General features: G+C 38.6%; 5 protein-coding genes and 1 pseudogene across 6 annotated transcripts; 3 read left to right on the top strand and 3 right to left on the bottom strand.

The window, feature by feature from the left end:
* Positions 1-777: 777 nt before the first annotated feature.
* Positions 778-6,802, bottom strand: LOC133735905 (carbon catabolite repressor protein 4 homolog 6). 2 transcript variants are annotated; one of them, XM_062163352.1, is made up of 15 exons: positions 6,644-6,802; positions 6,216-6,558; positions 5,964-6,130; positions 5,773-5,838; positions 5,286-5,338; positions 4,687-4,768; positions 4,467-4,513; positions 4,154-4,235; positions 3,488-3,580; positions 3,316-3,348; positions 3,147-3,231; positions 2,013-2,956; positions 1,771-1,856; positions 1,514-1,598; positions 778-1,182 (listed from the first exon to the last, which is right to left on the bottom strand). In XM_062163352.1, the coding sequence occupies exons 1-15, from the start codon at positions 6,719-6,721 to the stop codon at positions 1,114-1,116; spliced, it is 2,313 nt and encodes a 770-aa protein (XP_062019336.1). In that variant the 5' UTR covers positions 6,722-6,802; the 3' UTR covers positions 778-1,113. The 2 variants fall into 2 exon arrangements, with proteins under 2 accessions (XP_062019336.1, XP_062019335.1); XM_062163351.1 differs by having other exon boundaries at positions 2,013-3,042; positions 3,147-3,235.
* Positions 6,803-6,956: 154 nt separating this feature from the next.
* Positions 6,957-8,762, top strand: LOC133735906 (uncharacterized). The gene is made up of 7 exons (XM_062163353.1): positions 6,957-7,193; positions 7,276-7,318; positions 7,422-7,514; positions 7,599-7,661; positions 7,764-7,859; positions 8,036-8,113; positions 8,403-8,762. Exons 1-7 carry the CDS (start codon positions 7,024-7,026, stop codon positions 8,487-8,489), a joined length of 630 nt encoding a protein of 209 aa, XP_062019337.1. The 5' UTR covers positions 6,957-7,023; the 3' UTR covers positions 8,490-8,762.
* Positions 8,763-9,095: 333 nt separating this feature from the next.
* On the bottom strand, positions 9,096-11,236 carry LOC133735907 (uncharacterized). The gene is made up of 3 exons (XM_062163354.1): positions 10,992-11,236; positions 9,811-9,933; positions 9,096-9,553 (listed from the first exon to the last, which is right to left on the bottom strand). Exons 1-3 carry the CDS (start codon positions 11,146-11,148, stop codon positions 9,336-9,338), a joined length of 498 nt encoding a protein of 165 aa, XP_062019338.1. The 5' UTR covers positions 11,149-11,236; the 3' UTR covers positions 9,096-9,335.
* Positions 11,237-12,262: 1,026 nt separating this feature from the next.
* Positions 12,263-14,409, top strand: LOC133736750 (uncharacterized). The gene is made up of 3 exons (XM_062164341.1): positions 12,263-12,620; positions 12,701-13,005; positions 13,440-14,409. The coding sequence occupies exons 1-3, from the start codon at positions 12,375-12,377 to the stop codon at positions 14,149-14,151; spliced, it is 1,263 nt and encodes a 420-aa protein (XP_062020325.1). The 5' UTR covers positions 12,263-12,374; the 3' UTR covers positions 14,152-14,409.
* A 117-nt stretch (positions 14,410-14,526) lies between these two features.
* On the bottom strand, positions 14,527-16,484 carry LOC133736751 (V-type proton ATPase subunit c''2). Its single transcript, XM_062164342.1, has 4 exons — positions 16,248-16,484; positions 16,078-16,155; positions 15,085-15,255; positions 14,527-14,981 (listed from the first exon to the last, which is right to left on the bottom strand). The coding sequence occupies exons 1-4, from the start codon at positions 16,376-16,378 to the stop codon at positions 14,816-14,818; spliced, it is 546 nt and encodes a 181-aa protein (XP_062020326.1). The 5' UTR covers positions 16,379-16,484; the 3' UTR covers positions 14,527-14,815.
* A 2,053-nt stretch (positions 16,485-18,537) lies between these two features.
* LOC133737901 (protein ECERIFERUM 26-like) lies at positions 18,538-20,168 on the top strand (annotated as a pseudogene).
* The last annotated feature ends 516 nt before the right edge of the window (positions 20,169-20,684 follow it).

Consider the following 20,684-nt stretch of genomic DNA (forward strand, 5'->3'; position numbering starts at 1 on the left):
AAAAAATTACGTCTACTCAAATAGGATGTCGAGGTGTAAAGACGAATGCCCTTAACAACTAAAATTACGCCTCAATTCAGACACAAGATAAGCCACTTAGGTCAAGAAGTGACATCTACCATCCAAACGAGTTAAATTCAGGTTTAGAGTTTGGTCGGCTCAAAATTTCATTTCATATTCTTAGTCCAATAGCAATGGAGAAAATGAAGATGATATCAACGTGAATATCAACTTGCTTGCTCCAAACTACAAAGGGCCTGCGCAATAGAGATGCTTTTAGAAATTTTTTGTTGAAAGATGCTCCTCGAAGTTCTTTTGAACTTTGATGCTCTACCTTATAGTTGATTACTTGATTTCAGTATTGGGACAAACGATCTGTGGCATTTTTAGGGCCTTCATTGACAAAAGGACATGGAATTATTATAGATCCATTTTCTGAAAAATGAAATCGCACATCTCAGTTTACTGATCCAAATAGAAATCCGAATCTGTTTTAGTTCAGATAAAAGCTAAGAATCCGGAAATCGCTTTTCAATTATCAAAACGATATGCTTTTGGGTTGTTTTTTACTCATTTCTGGAAGTACTTGCTGTGAAAGCAATTTCACACGAGATCCTTAAGAAAATATACGCATACCTGCTTCTGATAAAAGTGCTACCAGTAAAAGCATTTCGAGCCTCACAAAAGCATGCAAGCTCAGACACTGAATGTGTCAACTTACCAAACAACTAATGGAATAGTAACTTTGTAAGTAGCTCCAACTGGGTACCGTCACCATGAACTCGGTAAAATGTACTACCTGATAATTAACTTAAATGGTGTAATACAAGTAACACTATGTTTAGGACCAGGTCGATGAATATCTCTAGATCAGAAGACCAAAATTATGTACAGGAGTTAACACCAAAAATGTAATATGCACCGGTTGCTGCAAGACTATACTCAACCTCAAATCATTGGAAGAGAACACTGACAGAGATTCTCCCAGAGCCTAAAACAAGAAGCAGTGGTAAAACTAAAAGTATTACGAGATGCGGAGAGAATTGAAGCTCACCTGCAAGCTTCAATTTTCTAGACTATTGACCATACTGCTGGCAGAGTTCAGAGTTATACTTATGATTGGTCAGAGCACTTCATGAACACCAACTCAGTAGCCAAGGCAATGTGGTCGCTACCCCATTTCTGAAAACCAGTCCACAAAAATATACTATTAGCAAAGTGAGGAAAAAATAACAGAAAGCAACCACAAGAAGATGATGTAAGCAGGACAGGTTTTTGTTTTTGTTTTTTGTTTTTGTTTTTTTGTTTTTTTTTTTAAAGGTCTTTGTTCGTTTGTAATAGAAACAATGAAACACAGATTTGTGGATGTTGGGAATCCAAGAAACTAAACTAAACTATAAATTCTGTCATATTTTAAATCATTCCTTTGCTTTTACTGAAAATTATGAAATGAAAAGAAATTTGTTCAATATTTAGGGAAATTTTTCTATTAGTTTAGCATCAAGTAACCTACCCTGGTTGGGAATCCTGAAGTCCATTGCATAGCATGTTTTGGAATTGGAGCAAGGACCCTGACAGTTTGCAGACCTTCAGATCGCCTAATATTTAAATAGAACAACAATCATAAGCAATCATAGTTCTCTCAAAATAAGAAATAAAGATATTGACAAAAGCACTGATATAAATGAAGTTTTGACTCCACCAAATCTAATAGGTAGAATTTAAGTGACAGAAATGACACTAGGAACAGCAGAACCATAGAGAATTTACCAGATGTAATCAACTGTCCCGAAGAAACACCTATTATAACTGGTCACCAGGGGCTCTCCATTTGAGTCCCTAGTCCCAGTACAATCCTGCAAAGATGAAACAAATGTAAGCTTACACTTTCAGATCCTTACTAGTTGTAAGAATTATAATTTTTCTGACACATTTGTGATTACTGTGCACATCAAACTGCAAGATTGTAGACTACATGTAGTGGTGGAAAGAATCTTGAATGACAAGACTACCTCAACTTCAGTATATGTGCTCTTAAGCTTCAAAGGATGTTCTAAAACAGTGCACTCCCCATTGCCTGTAGCAGTTTCTATCTCCATTGGAGTCCATAGTGATGGATCATAGGTAGTTTTCTCCACACCAACTGTCTCTGAATCCAATCCTGGAGATAATTCATCCTCAATCCTATCAGTTGATACAGGCAACATGTACTTAGGAGGATCAGAAGCAAAATCAGATGCGAAGCCATCTCCAGTGTTGTGTAATGCAGATAAAAATGTACAATCATCTTCAACTGTGTTTCCACCTTCTGGTATGGCTTCATCAAGCTCAGTAAGAGACATTTTTTCCAAATTTTTCTGCACTTCAGGGTCAACACTAGTAGATGCACTTGTGATATTGACTTCATGTTGGGCTGACTTCTCAACAACAGAAATTTCTTTGGATGGCAAATGTCTCAAGTTCCCCAATCGGGGGCCTTCAGTCACATCAGCAAACGAAGTCTGACCAGAGACCTCAGAAGAAGGAGTTTTAGAGCTGAAAGGATCCACATAATCTGTATCACAACCCTCGCCAGTAGTTACATTGTCCTTTGTAGAGGAAAGTTTAAGGATACTACAGTTCATGCTTTCTCTTTCTACACAAACATTTGAGTCATCATTTGAATTAGAGGTGTACTCCACACTGTCTTTGTATCTAATGTCAGTCACATCAGAGTTAACCTTTTCAGAATTGGAAGATACTGCAGGAGAACAATTATGAAACTCATCACTCAAATTTACAGACACGTCACCATCACTTGGATGTTCCTCAAATCCATCACCCTGAACATGGAAAGCTGATCCAGTTTCAACCTTACAGACATCCACAGCATTCTGCTTAGATTCCAGGTTTGCTTCAGCATCATGCCCACCAGCATCCACCACAATGCTTTCTGGATTATTCAGGTTCTGTGGATCTGAGGTTAAATCATTAACATTTATGTTAGCTTCCTTCCATTCTACCATTGGTGAACCTTGAATGAAATTACTAGCATGCTGACCCCTGCAATATTTTTGTCAAGCTTTCAGTTCAAGATATAAGAGGCATTCAAAGATAAAAATTCCAATAACTACCGATATTCAGTATTTGGCTTCTACAAACCATACCTATAATTAGGATTAAATGACCTAGGTGGACCAATTTCAGCTGAAGCTTGCCCTGATACCTTATCTCTGTCCACTTCAGACAAATCTAACTGCACAAGTTATGATGTAAACCACATTTGCAATTACAAATTGAATGGAGGTTAGAAATGGAGAAGGAAAGGAGAACTACCTTCTGCCCTGAAATAAAGTTATATAATGGACTCTGCAAAAAAGACCAAAAAAAAAAGTATTAGTATCAGAATAAAGCACAAAAAAAAAAAAAAAACCAACTCAGAAGATGCAAAAAATTATCCATAACATTTCACATTGCAAATATAACCTTCAGGAGTAAAGAAAGACACCTTTGGAGTACAATTGAAATCCCCACAAAGAACAATGGGAGCATCATTCCAGAATTTGGAAACAGCACAAGCCTTATCCAGGAGCACCCTGACCTGTTTGAAGGACATTGCAGGAAAACTTGATTTGAAAACTGAAAAACTGAATGGAAACTTTAGCAGTACAGGAGTCGAAGTGTTTGTGATGGATTTCCACACCATAGCTACTCATTTCAACGTTGATAGAAGAATGCAAACAAAAGACTTTTAAATAAGATAGGGTCGAGAACCTGAGAGCTTTTCATGATTCAAAAATACTAAATCACCTAGTATAGCACATATTATAACTTAAAAGTCGCAGTTGTTGGGAATGAAAGATCTTAGTATAGCAATAAAGTGTGCATCAGCTTCTGTGAGTGCTGTGTACTTGCCCTTTTTTCAGGCAGTTAGTCACCAAGTCTTGCATCAAACAATCAGATCACTTTTAAGAATGGATAAGTAGTGGAACTCGTGTAGTTTTTCCACCCATACTTATGAGGAAGGTGTTGCTAATCAATAGTTCTGTATAGTTGATGAGAAGATGGAAGGTGACATTTATGTAAGTGGTAGTCGTGCACTAATGATGCAATAAATGGTGAAGGTGAAAGACACAGATCAACTTGTATGGCCTACTCAAATAAGAGTAATTACCTGGCCAAGCTTAATTTCTCCTCGTCCAGGATTATAAAGAACATGAATGTTACAAATAACAACTTTATTAGAATCTGGTGAGCTGCAGATGCAAATCAAAGTCAGCATACAGTATCAGTCACAAGGAAAATACAAGATGTCATTACGTTCATGTGCATCCCATCTAAGAGAGATTCCCATTTTCAAAATAAATGTTTTAGCTGAATTTTAAAACCAAAACCACTTCAAAACTAGATGCCTGGGATGTACCAAACAATGAGAAAATTCCAAAACCAAAACAAGTGTGCATGTTATCTAAAGAAACTTAAATTACCTTGTTGGTAGAGCTGCATTATTTTCCTTGGAAGTTTGACGCAACGACTGTTTAACAAAGAAACTAACAGTATTTGCATGAAACCATTTCAAACTAAACAAAAAGGAAATTGACAGTTTGAGATAACAAAAAACAAAAAAAAGAAAGAATAATGAATATCCAGAATAAATGCTGGTGATTACATGTAAGTTCAAGGTATAAATAACCAAATATTTAATACCTCCAGCACACATATCTGAGCAACATTATCCCGAAGACCAAGCTTATTGAACTCAATGCATTCCTCATGAAGCAGCTTAAACCTATAAAGATAATTTAAGTAATATATAAATCAGGTTTTGTCAACATTAGCATGCGGTACCAGCAGATAAATGCTGTCAAGATGAATATCTTTGTTAACAAAGTAGTAATAAAGAAAAGAAAAACAAACCAATAAAAAAGCAGTGTCAATAAACGACTTAAATCAATGACTACGATAAGATACGAAATGACAATCAGACCCAATACAGAAAAATGATAATTGGGACACATGAGTTCTTACTTCTAAGGGGAGGGAATTTCATCCAAACGAAGAGAGTTTCAATTCATCAGTCTACACCTTAAGTTTCCATTAAGTTTCACATCCCTCTATAATATTGTCCTACAAAGCCAACTCCAATTGGGAGATCCAGTAAGATAAATGTAGAGATGCATGTAGGAATCCAGTCAAAATGAACATAGGATCTCACATATCATGATATCAACATATTTACGACACAAGGAGATGACAACTAAGCAAAGAAATGAATAAGAAATCTAGACACTGGAAACAAGATCTACCTTGATGACCGCCAAAAAACCGCACAGCCATCTACTGGATTGCCAGTTCGCATCTGTAGAAACCAAGACACTTATAAACCATCATTTTTAGATTTTTTTTTTTCTCTAACCATAAATAACTTGTGGACTAACAGATTGATTAAATAGAGTCGAAAATTTTACTTCCTGGTCTTTTCTAAAGAACTAAAGGGTGAACAACATGATACTCGCTCAGCTATATTGATTATTTACAAACCATCATAAATATTTATGGACGTTAGATTATTTATCAATCTCCTCAAGCCCTTATTTCTGCAGGACCGCTCAAGTAATTCAATCATTGATTCTAACCAAAATCTGCACTCAAACATATTGATTTAAAGTGCATCAAGGCTAAGAAGGTATCTATTCCACGGCTTTATTTAAACTAAACATGTAGATAGAGAAACAATAACGAATAAATGTTCTTTTATCAATAAAACCTTAGCATAATCATTTCTAAGCACACCTTCCATATGCCACTGTACCCCCGAGGCCTCAACTCGTCCTGAAGTTCCTGAAATCTATCAACCTCCTGCAATTGAAACCACAAAACCCTGTCACTCCCATAGCAAAGCAAAGGTCCAAAACAAAGATGTTTTGAACATTCACCATCTCTACTAGTACACGAAAACTGGAACTGTAAAGATGTCATCTAACCTGAAGGCACATTATGTCAGCTGACCACAAGCCAAGCTCGAAAATCAAATTCTTGTTCCTCCATTGCCAGTCCATCATATGCCGGGGAATGTGATAGTAAAGCTTACTCCGGTGGCCATTGGCCAAGTAATCAGCCAGTATATTATAAGAAAGCACTATAAACTTCTCTGTCAAGCCCAAACACAAAGCTTTAAACTCTCTTACGCTTTAGACTATGATTCATTTTCTTCATACAGAATTAGACTCATTTACCAGAATTAGGGGGCAGTGTGGTTATGGCATACTCCCAATTCCGATAATCCAACGGCTTCTGATGCCGCTGCCGCGACTGCTGAGGTGGCCGGAATTGCTGGTGAGGCCGGTAGTGTTGGCTGTGATCCGACGGCGGAGGTCGACGGAACTGATTGTTCTGACTAAACGGACGGTGATGACCGGGTTGGTTGGTGAAGCTTCCGGCGTCGCCTTGCCGGAATCCGAGATTGGAGTCCTGGACAGACCGGATGTGCGAGTCTCCGGTGACGTATTGAGCTCTGTCGCCGCCGGAAAACGGACGATTCGAGCAGCCTCTCTTCCATTGGTTCCGTCCGCCTCGAAGCTGTTGAGAAAGAAGGAACCGATCAGTGTCAGCTTAACGTCTCAAAGCCATTGGAAGATAGTAGAGAGAGAGAGAGAGAAAGTACGGGAGGGCGCGAAGGCATTGCGGTGGCGCGTGTGGCCAAAACGGCGACGTATTGAAGAGAAGGAGGAGGAAGCTTCATGTTCTCTACTAGCTAAGCTAGCACCCGCTGCTCACTTTAACCGGGGGGGGACCCACACGTGGGGCCCAGTAAATATTACTCTTTTACGGACTGGACTCAATGTAGTCGTGTACAGAGTAGTATGCTGTTCGTGGGATCAAGGCCGCTGGTACACTCGTTCTCATTTTAGACGGTGGATATTGAGTTGGCTGCTACGTAATTTTCAACCTCATCCTCAAAAAGCACCATTAACCCTCTTCGTGTTTTTTCCCACCATCGCGCGCCATTCTGGGAGAGACCATTTTTTTCTCAGGCTCGAAACGATGTCGTTTAGCTCGTCTCCGTCATCTGCCAACTCCTCTCCGTTTCTCTTCTCCAAATCCAAGGCTTTCGCCGCTGCTGATAACAGAACTCTGAGTCCTCCAACCGTCTCCTTCAGCTCTCGGTTCAGAGCTTCTTCTTCTGAAGTTCCTGATTTCCTCTCGGCCAATTGGTACTCCGTACTCCTCTCGGTTAATTATTCAAATCAATTTCTCGTCTTTGTTAGGGTTTGATGATTTTTGTTTCCGGTGCAGGCTGGAATCTCGCAAGAAGAGACCGTTTGGGCCAAGATTAAATGTAATCATATTATTGATTGGTTCCACAAAATAGTATCACCGGTTTTTCATATTTCTGTATGTTCTATATATATATATATATATATATATGACTTGTGCTCTAGTTTAGCGCAGAAGAAGCTGTTCAGCACCAGCTAGATGCGTTGAAGTACAATGACCAACCCCGCCCAGATTATGGCATTGAGGTCATGTACAGGGTAAAGTTTCTAGCTTTCTGTTTTCTGGGTTGTGGCTTTTATTTTATGTTTCAGACACCAACATTTTCTTTCCTGTTTAAACAGTTTGCCGGGTTTGATCCTTTTGAGAGGTCCACCTACTTTGGGCCATTCTTTGATTTGGGGCAGGTTGGTTTATTTTGAATTTTCAACAGTGTGTGGTTCTACGATTACTGATCAATATGTGGCTGATGATTTTCCTCTTGGTTGGCTGCTTCACTGCAACTGCAGTTTGAACGGTTCAGGCGAATTTTTCACCATTCGACCTATAGGGTGTTACTAGCTCACAAGGAGAGGGAGATATTGAGCAGTTTATTTGTAGAGGAGGTATGAGTTATTATTGTTCAGTGTACCTATTTTGAGTTTTAGTGAGGCCACTAACATACATATATGTGATGCAAAGTTTGAACCAACTCATTTCTGTGGTATCAGTGCTACCATGGTGTTAGTAGTTAACTATGTGTTTCTAATCATCTGTCATGGTTTAATTGATTGTGAACTAGAATCGATATAAGCAGCGGATTTGGATACGAGGAAATCGGCCAGAGGAAGAAGAAACATTCCAGTTCACAATGGTTCAGGTAGGTGATTCCAGTACTTTTGTGTTATCATAACCGATGCTTCATTGCAGGCATGCTCAGTGGAACTGACAGTCAACTGTACAGTCAGTAGACTGCTAGTTACTGACCATTGTAGACCTTTTAAAGAGTTATTTGAATTCCAAAGCATAACTATTTCTTTATGATTTTGTAAATTAGGGTAGCCATATACGGATCTTGGTCATGTGGGTACTTTGTGATTTAGAGATCAATCTCTAATGCTTACGTAAATGCAGACTAGAGGATTTGATCTGTACTTTGTTCTTGACAGAGGGTTGGTGGCTCTTGGGATGGTTATTGGTTGACAGAGAGTGTACTTCATGATGGAGATGCTTTTTCTGGCGGTTTAGCATACTGAACAGTCAATACAGCAGCTACTGTATCATTTGTATGATGGAACTCTGGAATTCCGCGATCTCTGTTGTTTATACACGGCATTTGCTCACCTACTGTCTACCTTTGAATCTGTATATGAAAGAATAAGTGAAGCTATTGTAACGCCCATCATCATGTATTCAGTATTGTAGGGGAACTTTGTAAATGAAATCTTGTATATCTTTCAGGAATTAGATACATCTCTGGGACGCCAGCAGGCGCTAGATTTTAAATTGCATCTAGCAGTTCGAGTATATTCTGTTTTATATCTGTATGATTTTATCAAGTTACTGGGAAAAAAGAATGTCAGAAAGACTAATTAGACACAGATTTAGCTGATAAAAACTTGCAGAGAACTTGTTTTGGATGACTCCTAGCCATATATAGAAGGCTTGGCAGTGTGCTCTTGCAACCCTCACATTTTACTTGTTTCTACACCATGTAAAGGTGAATCAAAATTTGGTACTTCAGCTCATGTAGCTTAGAACAGGCTAATTATGTGTTTTAAAGCATCATACTCAGATAATGGCACTCCGCCACTAAAGCATACTTCAACTGCCTTACTGCCACACATGCATACCTTACTGAAAAAGATGAAAACCCCTTTACCTGGTGCCAATAAATTACAAAATTTTCAAAATGACATTATGTCTCGGTACAAAAAAGATAAAGAGGCAGTCATGTCTGCAGAAACATAGCAGATGAACTCTCACATGACTCGGCCTTCCAATGATTTAACAAGTTTATAACTAGACAAATCAAGCATAATTGGGAAGTGACAGAGATCAAAAATTAATGTAACGAACTTCCCGTTTGACGGCTTGACATGTTACTTCTTTGTCTGAGGTTGGGTAATATACTTGGTAAGAACGTAGCAGTCCGGAGGGGTGATGTTTGTGTAATAGTTCTGGATAGTTTCCGTGATTTCAAACCCAAATTTCTTATAGAAGCTTATGGCATCATCATTGTTAGTCTGAACGTGCAAGTAAATTTCAGAAATGTTTTGCTTGGCGCAGAGTTCAAAAGCATGGTTCAACAGCTTTTTACCTGCAGAAATTGCAGAGCTAATATCAGAAAACCTGCACAGACCATACTTGAATCCAAGAAACTTTTACTGCACACCAGAAAGTATGAGGGCTCTTTCTGGACAACCTAACACCAAATCAATCAGATATTGAAAAGGGCACTCCACAGCATTACATATTGTATCCAGAAGGCAAATTTATCGAAGAATGCACCATGCATTTCAACCAAAGTAGTAAGTTTTCCCTACAAAATTTATAAGAAAGCTTGTAGATGCTTACCAATGCCTATCCCACGATATGGTGCCAAAACTCCCAGTGTCATGATGTACACACGGACAACCCCACCTTCCTTCTTCTCAAGCCGGCAAGCAATTGAACCAACACATATATCACTGTAATATGCTGTGGAAAACAATAGTAAGAACAAACGCTTAATAACCAGAATAATTGTCAACGTGCCATGAAGAGCAAAATTCAACACAAACAGCAGAGCTCAACATATAAACTCCCCAGAATGATGATTTCAGGACATACCAATACATAGTAGGTTTGTATTTCTGTATTTATATACCACATCTACTTATCAGTCTAGTTTAGTAAATCATATATGCACCTTCATCAAGTAACTATAACAAATTCACCTTGAGAGCTCAGTAATAGGTCCTTAGACTCCTCATATAAACAAGTCATGGTCCACATACTACACATATAATTCACAACAGGATACCTTTGAAAACGCTCAAGCCACTGCCCCACCCACTTCTTCATTCATGAGTTCTGACTAGTGTAGAATAGACAATGACCTTCTTGGCAAGTCTAATAGTAAGAGGACATAAAACAGCAGTCCTTCCTAACATCAAGCCCAACATACTAAGAAACAATTCCTACAAATTTATTTTAGAAATCGATTATGCATAATGTATGGTCAAAACATTTCAACTTAATTTTTCAGAGCAACTCCTCTTATCATTAGAGTCTCAACTACCTCATCTGATCCGATGCACCAGAGTCTCATCATTCATTTTTTTTATATTCAAAATATAAAACAAAAAGTGAGTTCCTCACGGTTGTTTGAGAAAATCAGCAAGTATCAACAATCTGATTCAGAGTCATCAATATATCAAACCAAGCCTCAGAACACATAATCTATTCAAACTCCTGCATTGTCCAGCACAAACCAGACGCAATCTTCCATTAAACAGAAGCAAACAAAACAACAATAAAGAATACAACATATGCATAATCAACAAAATACCACCGCATACGAATCAAACAGTACCCCAAAAGCAATGAAAAAGCAGAGTCCACTACAGGAACAACATTTGAACAATTACTTCTCTCAAACAAAAATACAGAATATGAACAAGCATTTGATTGAGAAAGCTAAAGTTGCCACACAAAACAAGCAGAACCCAGAAAATATTAGGAAAAAATAAGCGAAACCCAGAAGCGAGGGTCACCTAGTTTAGAGAAGTCGCCGGCGGCGAGGGCGTCGGCGTAGTATCTGTCGTTGTAGCGAACCGGGAAGAGAGCGGTGTTGAGCTTCTTGAGCTGCATCAAGTTCTTGTCCCTCAGTCCTTCCAGTGAGGTTTGGATCTCGCGCTTCCCAGCCCCCATTTCTTCTTCTTTCTTCTGAGAGAGAGAGAGAGAGAGAGTCAGAGAGAAACACAGACGGAGGGTTTTGCAGGGGAGAGGACTTACTCTACAGACAATTGTATCTTTGGGTTTAAGTAGGGGTCAGTGCAGGCCAACTCTCTGGACCCTTCTGCTAAAACGATGAGACTGAGGCCCATTAACATTAAATTCCAAACTCTTTTTTTTTTCTTTTCTTTCACAAATTTTATTTTCATTGGCAAGAGGTGGAATTGGCACACCGGATTTGAGTAGGGGTGTGCAATGTTTGGTTCAAGCCCATCGAGAAAGTTGTGATTCAATTCTTATGTCTAAAAATAATGAACCCAATTGAGTAGAAATCAGTCTGATCTGATTCCACGAGTTGTTTAAATTGATATTAAACAGATTAAATTACTAATTATAATAGATTGACCTAGATTCTAAGTCATAAATCATAAGAGGATTTATTTTGTTTTCCCTCACCAATATGCGTTCAACTTATATATCATACATTTTTATGTCACATGATCTTAATCATATTTTTAATTCTTATTAAATATATATGAATGCTTTAATGAGTATGTAGTGAAATTGGAAAATGAAAATAGATAAGGAAAATAATAAGAAATACAATGTAATATTATTGAATTGGAAAATCTACATAAAATAAATATAATATTTTTTGGTATAATTGTTGTCCTTAATAGTCATTTTATAGTAGGTTATATATGTCATTTAATAATTCATAATAGAGTGAGGTCAAGTGAGCAGATTTGGAGGTCTCAATAGAAACTCTCAAATAAAAAAGAGATGGGTATGATAGAAAAAAAATGGAGAGTAATTTTGACACTCCAATTTCATACTTGCACTCTACTTTTTCTTATTTGAAATTGAAGTGGGATTGATGAATTATGTTGAATAATGGAGTACAAAAATCACTACCCAACAAATTTATGAGAAATCATGTTGTGAGACAAAAGGAAAGGAAAAACATACCTTTCAAATATCAGTCTAGCGATGGTAAACCAGTAAACCGCCATGTGATGACATATGATTCCCTTATAACTAGTGGTGATCTTATAATAAGTTATTATCCTTTCATTTTTTCCCCCTGATTATCTTATTTGTCTTGCTCTTTTCTTTCTGGTCACATTGTCCTTTAGTTGCTAGCAAAAACATTAACAAAGACAAACCAGAGAGGACTCTCTAGTCTGTCTCAAGGAAGAGAGATGACTCTGGAAAAGAAGCCCAAGGCAGTAATAGTAGGAGGGAGCATAGCAGGTGTATCATGCGCACACACGCTCATATTAGCAGGGTGGGATGTTGTGGTGCTTGAGAAATCATATCAAGTCCCAACTGGAAGCCCAACTGGTGCAGGACTAGGACTTGACCCTCTCTCCCTGCAACTCATTCAGTCTTGGATCAAAGACCCTGAGCTTCTCAACAGGACCACCCTACCCCTCACAATTGATCAGGTACAAACTAAACCCCCCCAATTCAATCATGTTCAATTTGTAATTTCACAACTATCTAACGAATACTTGTTTCTGTGTAGAATGATGCTGTGGGTGGTGAGAAGAAGGTTAAGTGGACACTAACCAGAGATGAGAAGTTTAACTGCAGAGCAGCACATTGGGCTGACCTACATGCTCTTTTATATCATGCTTTGCCACCTAACTTGTTTCTTTGGGGTCACCATTTCCAATATTTCTCCATTTCTAGTGACAAGAGATCAGTTCAAGTGAAGGCTTTATCCCTTCAAAGTAACGAGATCATTGAAATCGTTGGGGATTTGCTTGTTGCAGCAGATGGGTGTCTCTCTAAAATCCGCCAAAGCTTTGTGCCTGATCATAAGCTGAGGTGTGTGTAGTGTTGTTAGCTAACTCCATATACATTGTTGGTCTATTTCTGAACATCTACCAAGTTTATGGGGGGTACTATGATATTATGATTTTGTAGGTATTCAGGTTATATACATTGTTGGTCTATTTCTGAACATCTACCAAGTTTATGGGGGGGTACTATGATATTATGATTTTGTAGGTATTCAGGTTATATACATTGTTGGTCTATTTCTGAACATCTACCAAGTTTATGGGGGGGTACTATGATATTATGATTTTGTAGGTATTCAGGTTATATACATTGTTGGTCTATTTCTGAACATCTACCAAGTTTATGGGGGGTTACTATGATATTATGATTTTGTAGGTATTCAGGTTATATACATTGTTGGTCTATTTCTGAACATCTACCAAGTTTATGGGGGGTACTATGATATTATGATTTTGTAGGTATTCAGGTTATTGTGCATGGAGAGGGGTTCTTGATTTTTCAGGAAATGAGAATTCCGAAACCATAATGGGGATCCGAAAGGCATACCCTGAACTCGGGAAATGCTTGTACTTCGGCTTAGGTTCTGGGACTCACACTGTGCTATACGAGCTTCTGAACAATAGGCTGAATTGGATTTGGTATGTCCATCAACCAGAGCCTGATCTGAAGGGTAATTCAATGACCACGAAGGCAAGCAGCGACGTGATCCAGGCAATGCACAAAGAAGCAGAGAAGATGTGGCTTCCTGAGTTCGTGGGAGTCATCAAAGAAACGAGCCACCCTTTCATCAATGCCATATATGACAGTGAACCCTTGGAGCAAATCTATTGGGTCAATGTGGTATTGGTTGGAGATGCAGCTCACCCCACAACTCCTCATGCAGTAAGAAGCACAAACATGTCGGTCTTGGATGCTGCGGTGTTAGGCCAGTGCCTGAAGAAGTGGGGTGCAGAAAACTTGCAATCAGCTCTTGAAGAATATCAGTCCATTCGGTTACCAGTAGTATCGAAGCAAGTCCTTCATGCAAGGAGAATGGGGAGGATTAAACAAGGTCTAGTTCTTCCTGACCGACAGTCTTTTGACCCCAAGAAGGCTGATCCAGAGGAGTGCCAAGAGCTTCAACAGAAACTCATGCCTTTTTTCTCTGACGTTCCTTCCATTTTAGTGTGATTTGAATATTATGACCCGGGGAATCGTCAAGACAGATTTCATTCCAATTCTGATGCCAATTAAGGGCTTCAACCGAAGAATGGCATCTGCTCCTGATGTTCTCAGATGTTCTCACCTTTTATATTCAAAATGATTTGATGCAGCCAATAAGGCATGATCTCTATATGAGCATTGTATCACTTTCGCCATGTCCGATGCATATGTATGTATTATTGTTGTGCAACTACTTTGCAGAAAAAGAATTAGTTTCATCTGGTATGGGACTTCTGCAAACAATAATGAAGATTCAAATAGAAACTGCATACCAATTATAGAACATTCATATAAATGGGAAATACTACTCAAGCTTAAAGTTGAGGAAGGAGGTCTCAGAAAAAAAATTAAAAAATTCATGTTATTCATTGAAACACTAAATAATATTGTCTGTGACCAAGAATGAGGTAATACTACTCATTCTTATACAAGATAGAACCAGCTCTCCAACAATTCATTCCCATCCGATTAAATACAGCCTAAGATTGATACAGTAGGAAAAAAAATTAATATTTCCACAGCAGTTTTAACATTCCTATCACTAATGAAGTAACCAGCGAAATACAGATTCATGTGGGCGCATAACGCTGTCTTAATGTCTTGCCAAGTTTCAGAGAGCAACAAATCAATTTCATTTTGTAGGCCATGTTGCTTGAGCTGACATTATGATTCCAACAATTACTCCAAATAATCCAAGGGCGCTGCCAAAGATCTCAATCACAAGGATCTTCACAAAAAGTGTGGAGTTTTGGGCATCGGACAATGCACAGCTGCTTCCAATAATTCCCACGCATAACCTGTCACCGAAAGAGAAATCAGCAAAATCATTCATACTGTACGATCTGGTGAATTTTTAATAAAACTCCATAAAAATGTAACAAGGAAGGTGAAAGTACCGACCCGCAGAAAAGGTTCGCAAATCCCACAATGATCCCAGACGCAAAGATTGCATATCCAGCTCTAAGAGATTCAGGTTCATATATCCTTGACGCAGGAACACTCTCGAGCTTTGTTTGTAAAATGATTGCAACAATAACACCATATATAGCAACAGCTTCACAAAAGATCACACTGAGACAATAGATGTACCGCTTCCAAGTTAGTTTCCAGATGCAGCATGGTCATACTTTTTTTTTTTTCAGACACATATGTATGAATCAACATACATGGCCAATTATAGGATGATGTAGTGTAGGTTTTACTAGCAAACACAGTCAAGCAACAGATGAATTATCAGAATTCATACCAGAAAGGTTTAGGGTTTATAAGCTACCTGAAAAGGGGTCAAAGTATCCTGAATATCTATTACTAAAAATCTGTTATTCCGTAAACGGCAGTAACGACTATCCTACTTTCAAAGCCTTATAACTATCATAGCTTCCTTCTCTACATGGCTGCTCAGCTTCCAATATTAGAGTTCATAGGTCCTATACTATGCCCTTCCATCCATAGCATCAAAGAATAAGAAATTCACAAATAGCTCTCCTGCCCAATATTGCTCTAATAACCTCCTGCCCTATGGGACATCAGGAATACGAGATTCCTTCAACTAGACGACCGCACTTCACAGAGCTAGTTGAAGCAAAAAATCAAGGCACAACTTAACTAAACGGCCAATGTCTAACCACAAGTGCAGATAGGTTGGAGTTGAAAAACAAAACAAAACAAAACACTAACATCTGCTCAAATATGATTTCAAATTTTCAAAAGACAGCACCATTCTCCATAAACCAAAAACCAGCCTAATTATATCCACTATCCAATTCAATCACAGAGATATGCAATATCATCATGGCAATCCAAATTTCTGGTAAGCAACTCATCACAAGCTTGGTGTATATAATTCCAAATCTAAAACCATAAGAATCTAGAAACAGGCAAAGAACTAATCACCTGATGAGATTCTTGGAAGTGATGCGAGGAGCCTTGATTGCTGCGCCGATCAAACTGCTCCCAGTGATGTAAATCCCCCTAATCATCCAAATAATACTCAAAAGAATCATTCAATAATTCAAAGATGCGAACTTGATCGATGAAATTAGAAGAAAGCAGAGAAATCAAACCAGGCGGCGCCGAGGACAGAGACGCCGATAGATATGGCAATACCGACGGCGGAGAAAGTGTAGGGAGAGATCTGGACGAGGGCGCGGGCCCACGAGCTTGAGTAACCCACCGCTATTGCCGCCCCTGACATCTTCGGCTTCTTCTTCTTGTGGGGGTAAGATTGGGAGGGAGAGTATGAGAGGAAAGAGGTTTCTGATCTGATTCGGGAGGGTATGATATTACGAGACAAACTGAGAAAGGGAGGAGTGGATGGAGCTGTGCTTACACGTCCTCAATGCGCGCGTGAGCCACTTTTTTTTTTTTCTTTCTTTTTTGGGACTCCGATAGTGTCACTCGTCTTGTCGAATTCTTTTTTTTTTAAGAATGAAAGATTTTTTTATGTCTTTCTTATTTAGTATATGCATCTTCAAAACAATACACTATTTTTTGAATCAAACCCAAATCGGGTGTCAATATGTTACAACACAAGGCAGAATAGGCTGTTACATACTCTTCCGCAATAGATAAGAAGATAGTGGTAATACCCACAGTGGTACATAGCTATAGACTCACTTATTAGACAATTAAATACGTAGACATAAAGATAATCCTCATTTGGTACTACTCTAGAGGCGTTAGAAATACATATAGTGCACAAAAATGCATAGCTTCCTAATACAAGAAAATTATTGTAATTAGATAAACTAAAAACATAAGGGATGGGCCTAGGGCAAAACACCACAACCTAAATTAAAAGCCCAAGAGGGCAGCCCCAAGAGAAGGGGCCCAGCTCAAGGCCCAACAAAGAAGGGTTGACTCAAGCCCAAAACACCATCACCAAACCCACAAGCCGCACGCACAGCTTCGATGCAACGCCGCCTTCCAGAGCCCAACCGCCGCGACCACCCCCAAGATATCGCCCAGAACCACCAAGCCACGTCGCCACAGCGATCCGCCCAGACCACCAAAGCCACACCTTCACAAACAATTTGCCCAGAAACCGCTCTAGCCACCACCGCCACTAGTCTTGGAAATGTTGATGTCCCTGTACAATCCGACCCCAAGTCGGAGATGTCACCTGGGATTCACCGTCACCCATTCCGCCAAACCCCTCACTCATGAAACCACCTAGGCAGTAGCATTCAAGTACCCGCCCGGCAGCAGCCCAAATCGACATGGCGAACCAACGCCGTCGGACGAGAAGAAAATCTCAAAAACCAAGACACAGTCCGAGTTTTTTTTTTTTTTTTTTATAAGAGAGAATATCACAAATGATCACTCAACTTTTACCTATTCGACACTTTGGTCACTCATCTTTTAAATATATCACTTCGGTCACTCAAGTTTAACTCTGTTATTCACTTATTTAATTTTTTTCATTAAAAAAAATTTATTTGCCACAATATTAATGATATTTTCGTCAAACTAATTGTGAAAAATTGAGAAATATGTATTATAATGATTGGGAGAAATTATCAAAGTGAGATAAAATGCCCCTTGGGTGACTAAAGTGATTGACAGTGTAATAGTTGAGTGACCAAAGTGATATATTTGAAACTTGAGTGACCAAAGTGTCGAATGAGTCATAGTTGAGTTACCATTTGTGAAATTCTCCATTTTTATAATTAAGAGATACTATTTAATCCAAAACAATACATTATAGATACAAATCAAGATTAAAAATTTAAGTTTGGTATATGAAAATTTTGATTGAAGTTTTGGGAATCTATTGAAATACTTATTAAAATCAGTCTTAATGGTCGGGAAAAATTAGTTTCGAAAATATTTTGAATATTACTTAAATATCGATAACATTAAATTATAAAAATTTGGACAAAAATTTCGTAATTTTGAAGAAGTTTAAATAGTTGATACTAGAACATTAAATTGCAATGCTTTAAAATTAAATTTTGCATATTACAACCATGCGTCTCAAATTACAAAAACTTATCTACAAATTTATTTACATCGTATCACACCTATGTAAAAGACTAAAAGCTCTTAACAAAAGATAAAGAAAATAAAACAATAAATTTGTCATGAAATTGTGTTAATTATTCTAAAAAAATGAAATGTGTTATAGCAAGAGAATTCAACATAATATCCTTTGTAATGTGAAACACTATTTTGTTTAATTTTCTTTGCACAATGAGGTTCCTGATACTTAAATTGAATGGCAAATAGAGATGAGATCAAACACGTACTATAACAATAAGAAAGATGCAGAAAAAAACTTTGTTGCATGTTGTTTGTGTGATTATGATAGTTCCATTGGGAATCAAGAGTTGGTTTTTTTTGGTACCCTTAAACATGGACCCTTCAGCCTTCATCTGTTACAGGAGAACTAGAGACACACTAGCTAAACAAACCCATAAAACCCCGACCCAACGAACTCCAATATCCATCCTAACATTAATAGCCGAGGTCAGAATCATTTGCACACGAACAGTTGTGAGTACGAGGCCAGTCCAAGTCGGAAAATGCCACCCCTTATCGGTTCTTGACCGGATAATGGAGAAGAAACACCTAAGAATGGTGTTGTATTACCCATCAATGGGTGTGACAGAGCCCAGTGAAGTCACCAGGAGGCGTAGAGAGTCTATTTCGGGAGCGCTTATAAGTTTTCCGATAATGACAGGCCGATTGGAGAGGAATGAGAGGGGGCAGTGGTCGGCGAAGTACAATGACGCTGGAGTGAGAATGGTGGAAGCTAGGGATAAAGGGACTTTGGAGGAGTGGCTTAGAAATGTGGATAGGGAGAAGGAGCTTATGCTTGTCTATTGGGAGGAAATGGACCACCATCCCTTATTTTGGTCTACATTTTATGTTCAGGCATTACTCTTTCAGCGACCAAAATATTTAGAATTTGTCTAATATATTACATTGTCACATTAATCGTCATTAATAATATATGATGCGTTTTGTTTCCTTTTCAGCTTACTGAATTTGAGGATGCATGGTGGTTTAGCAATTGGGCTAAGCTGCACTCATCTCCTGGCAGATCCCACTTTGGCAACCGTGTTCCTTAAGGCCTGGGCTGACACAAGCTTCCCCGGACAAATGTTGCAGCCTCCGCTTTTCCACCCACTGCCACCCCGTAGACCCGGAAACAGAACACCCGATTCAGGCCCTATACCTCCTTGATCAACCACTACAAATACTCCATCAAGAAGTCTATGCATCCCGCAAACAAAAGCACACAACCGTTGCCTTTGCCTTCTCGGACTCCATGGTTCGGGGCTTCGGGCCTGCATTGCCATGGCCCAGACCATTGGTGCAACCAACAGATCCAACCCGTCACCCTTCGAGGCCCTAGCTGGGCTCTTTTGGGTCTGCATTAGCAAGGGGATGAGAAACGAGCTTATCAACATGTCTATATGCATGGATATGAGAAAGGTTTTAGGTTGGGACAAAGGCTTCTTTGGAAATTGCATGGTATATAACAAGGTACATCAAGATGGAATCCCACAAAACAACTTATCAGAAGCTGTGAGTTCTATAGGTGAGTTGGTAGCAAAAATGGACAACGAGGGTATCATGGATTTGATCGAGTGGCTCGAATGTACCGATGACCAATGTCCTTCGCTGATGAACGATTCAGATCTCATTTGTGCTAGCTTAGAGGCTGTAGACCCGTTTTGGACAGTTTTCGAAGATGGGATTGCACCCATTCGCATGTCGTATTATGTAGAGCCGGTGTTGGGGTTAGGGCAGGTTCTAATTTTTCCGGCAAAGCCGGAAGACGGTGAATTGAGTAGGGTGGTAATAATTACACTTTCACATGACGAGATGGTCAAGTTATGTGAAGACGATCTTATTTTACTCCTATCTCCGAATATCTTTATGAACGTGAATAAAAACTAGCTAGCTAAAGTTTACTACGTTAGAGTGAGTTTCTGTACAATTTTGTGTATGCTAAAGAAAAATTTAAATTTTCAAAACTAGCTTAGAACAAGCTAATTTTGTACTTGTGTATTTGTCATGGACTCATGGTACACTCATGAGTATCAAATGGTTTTACAAAACAAAATTAATGGTTGTGGCAATCCAATCAATTAGTTATTTTTGTGTATCAATTAAGTTCTTATTAATAATTTGAGTTTGTACCCTGTATTGGGGTGCTCTTGATCATCATAATTGTGACAAGCCGTCTAAGTAACCCATGGAAAATTGACACATCTCATCACCACCAAACATGTTCCAACTCTGAGTACAATGAAAAAGAAAACATGCATTTATTATTGTATTGAAAATCCTCTACCAATTTATTTGTTTCCATACGCATGATGCATGTTAGCGCGAATTAGAAGATAGAGCATCTTTAGAATGATTTGTTCTCTTCCATATTTCCAAAGACGATTGTATCTGATCTTTAATTCGCAAAAGCTCCCACAATGACGTATATATAAATTTCAATCACAGCAGGCCACATGCAATGAACATTTTCAAAGCTATAT

The sequence above is a fragment of the Rosa rugosa genome, chromosome 3 (genome assembly GCF_958449725.1).
Source record: "Rosa rugosa chromosome 3, drRosRugo1.1, whole genome shotgun sequence".
Classification (NCBI taxonomy): domain Eukaryota; kingdom Viridiplantae; phylum Streptophyta; class Magnoliopsida; order Rosales; family Rosaceae; genus Rosa; species Rosa rugosa.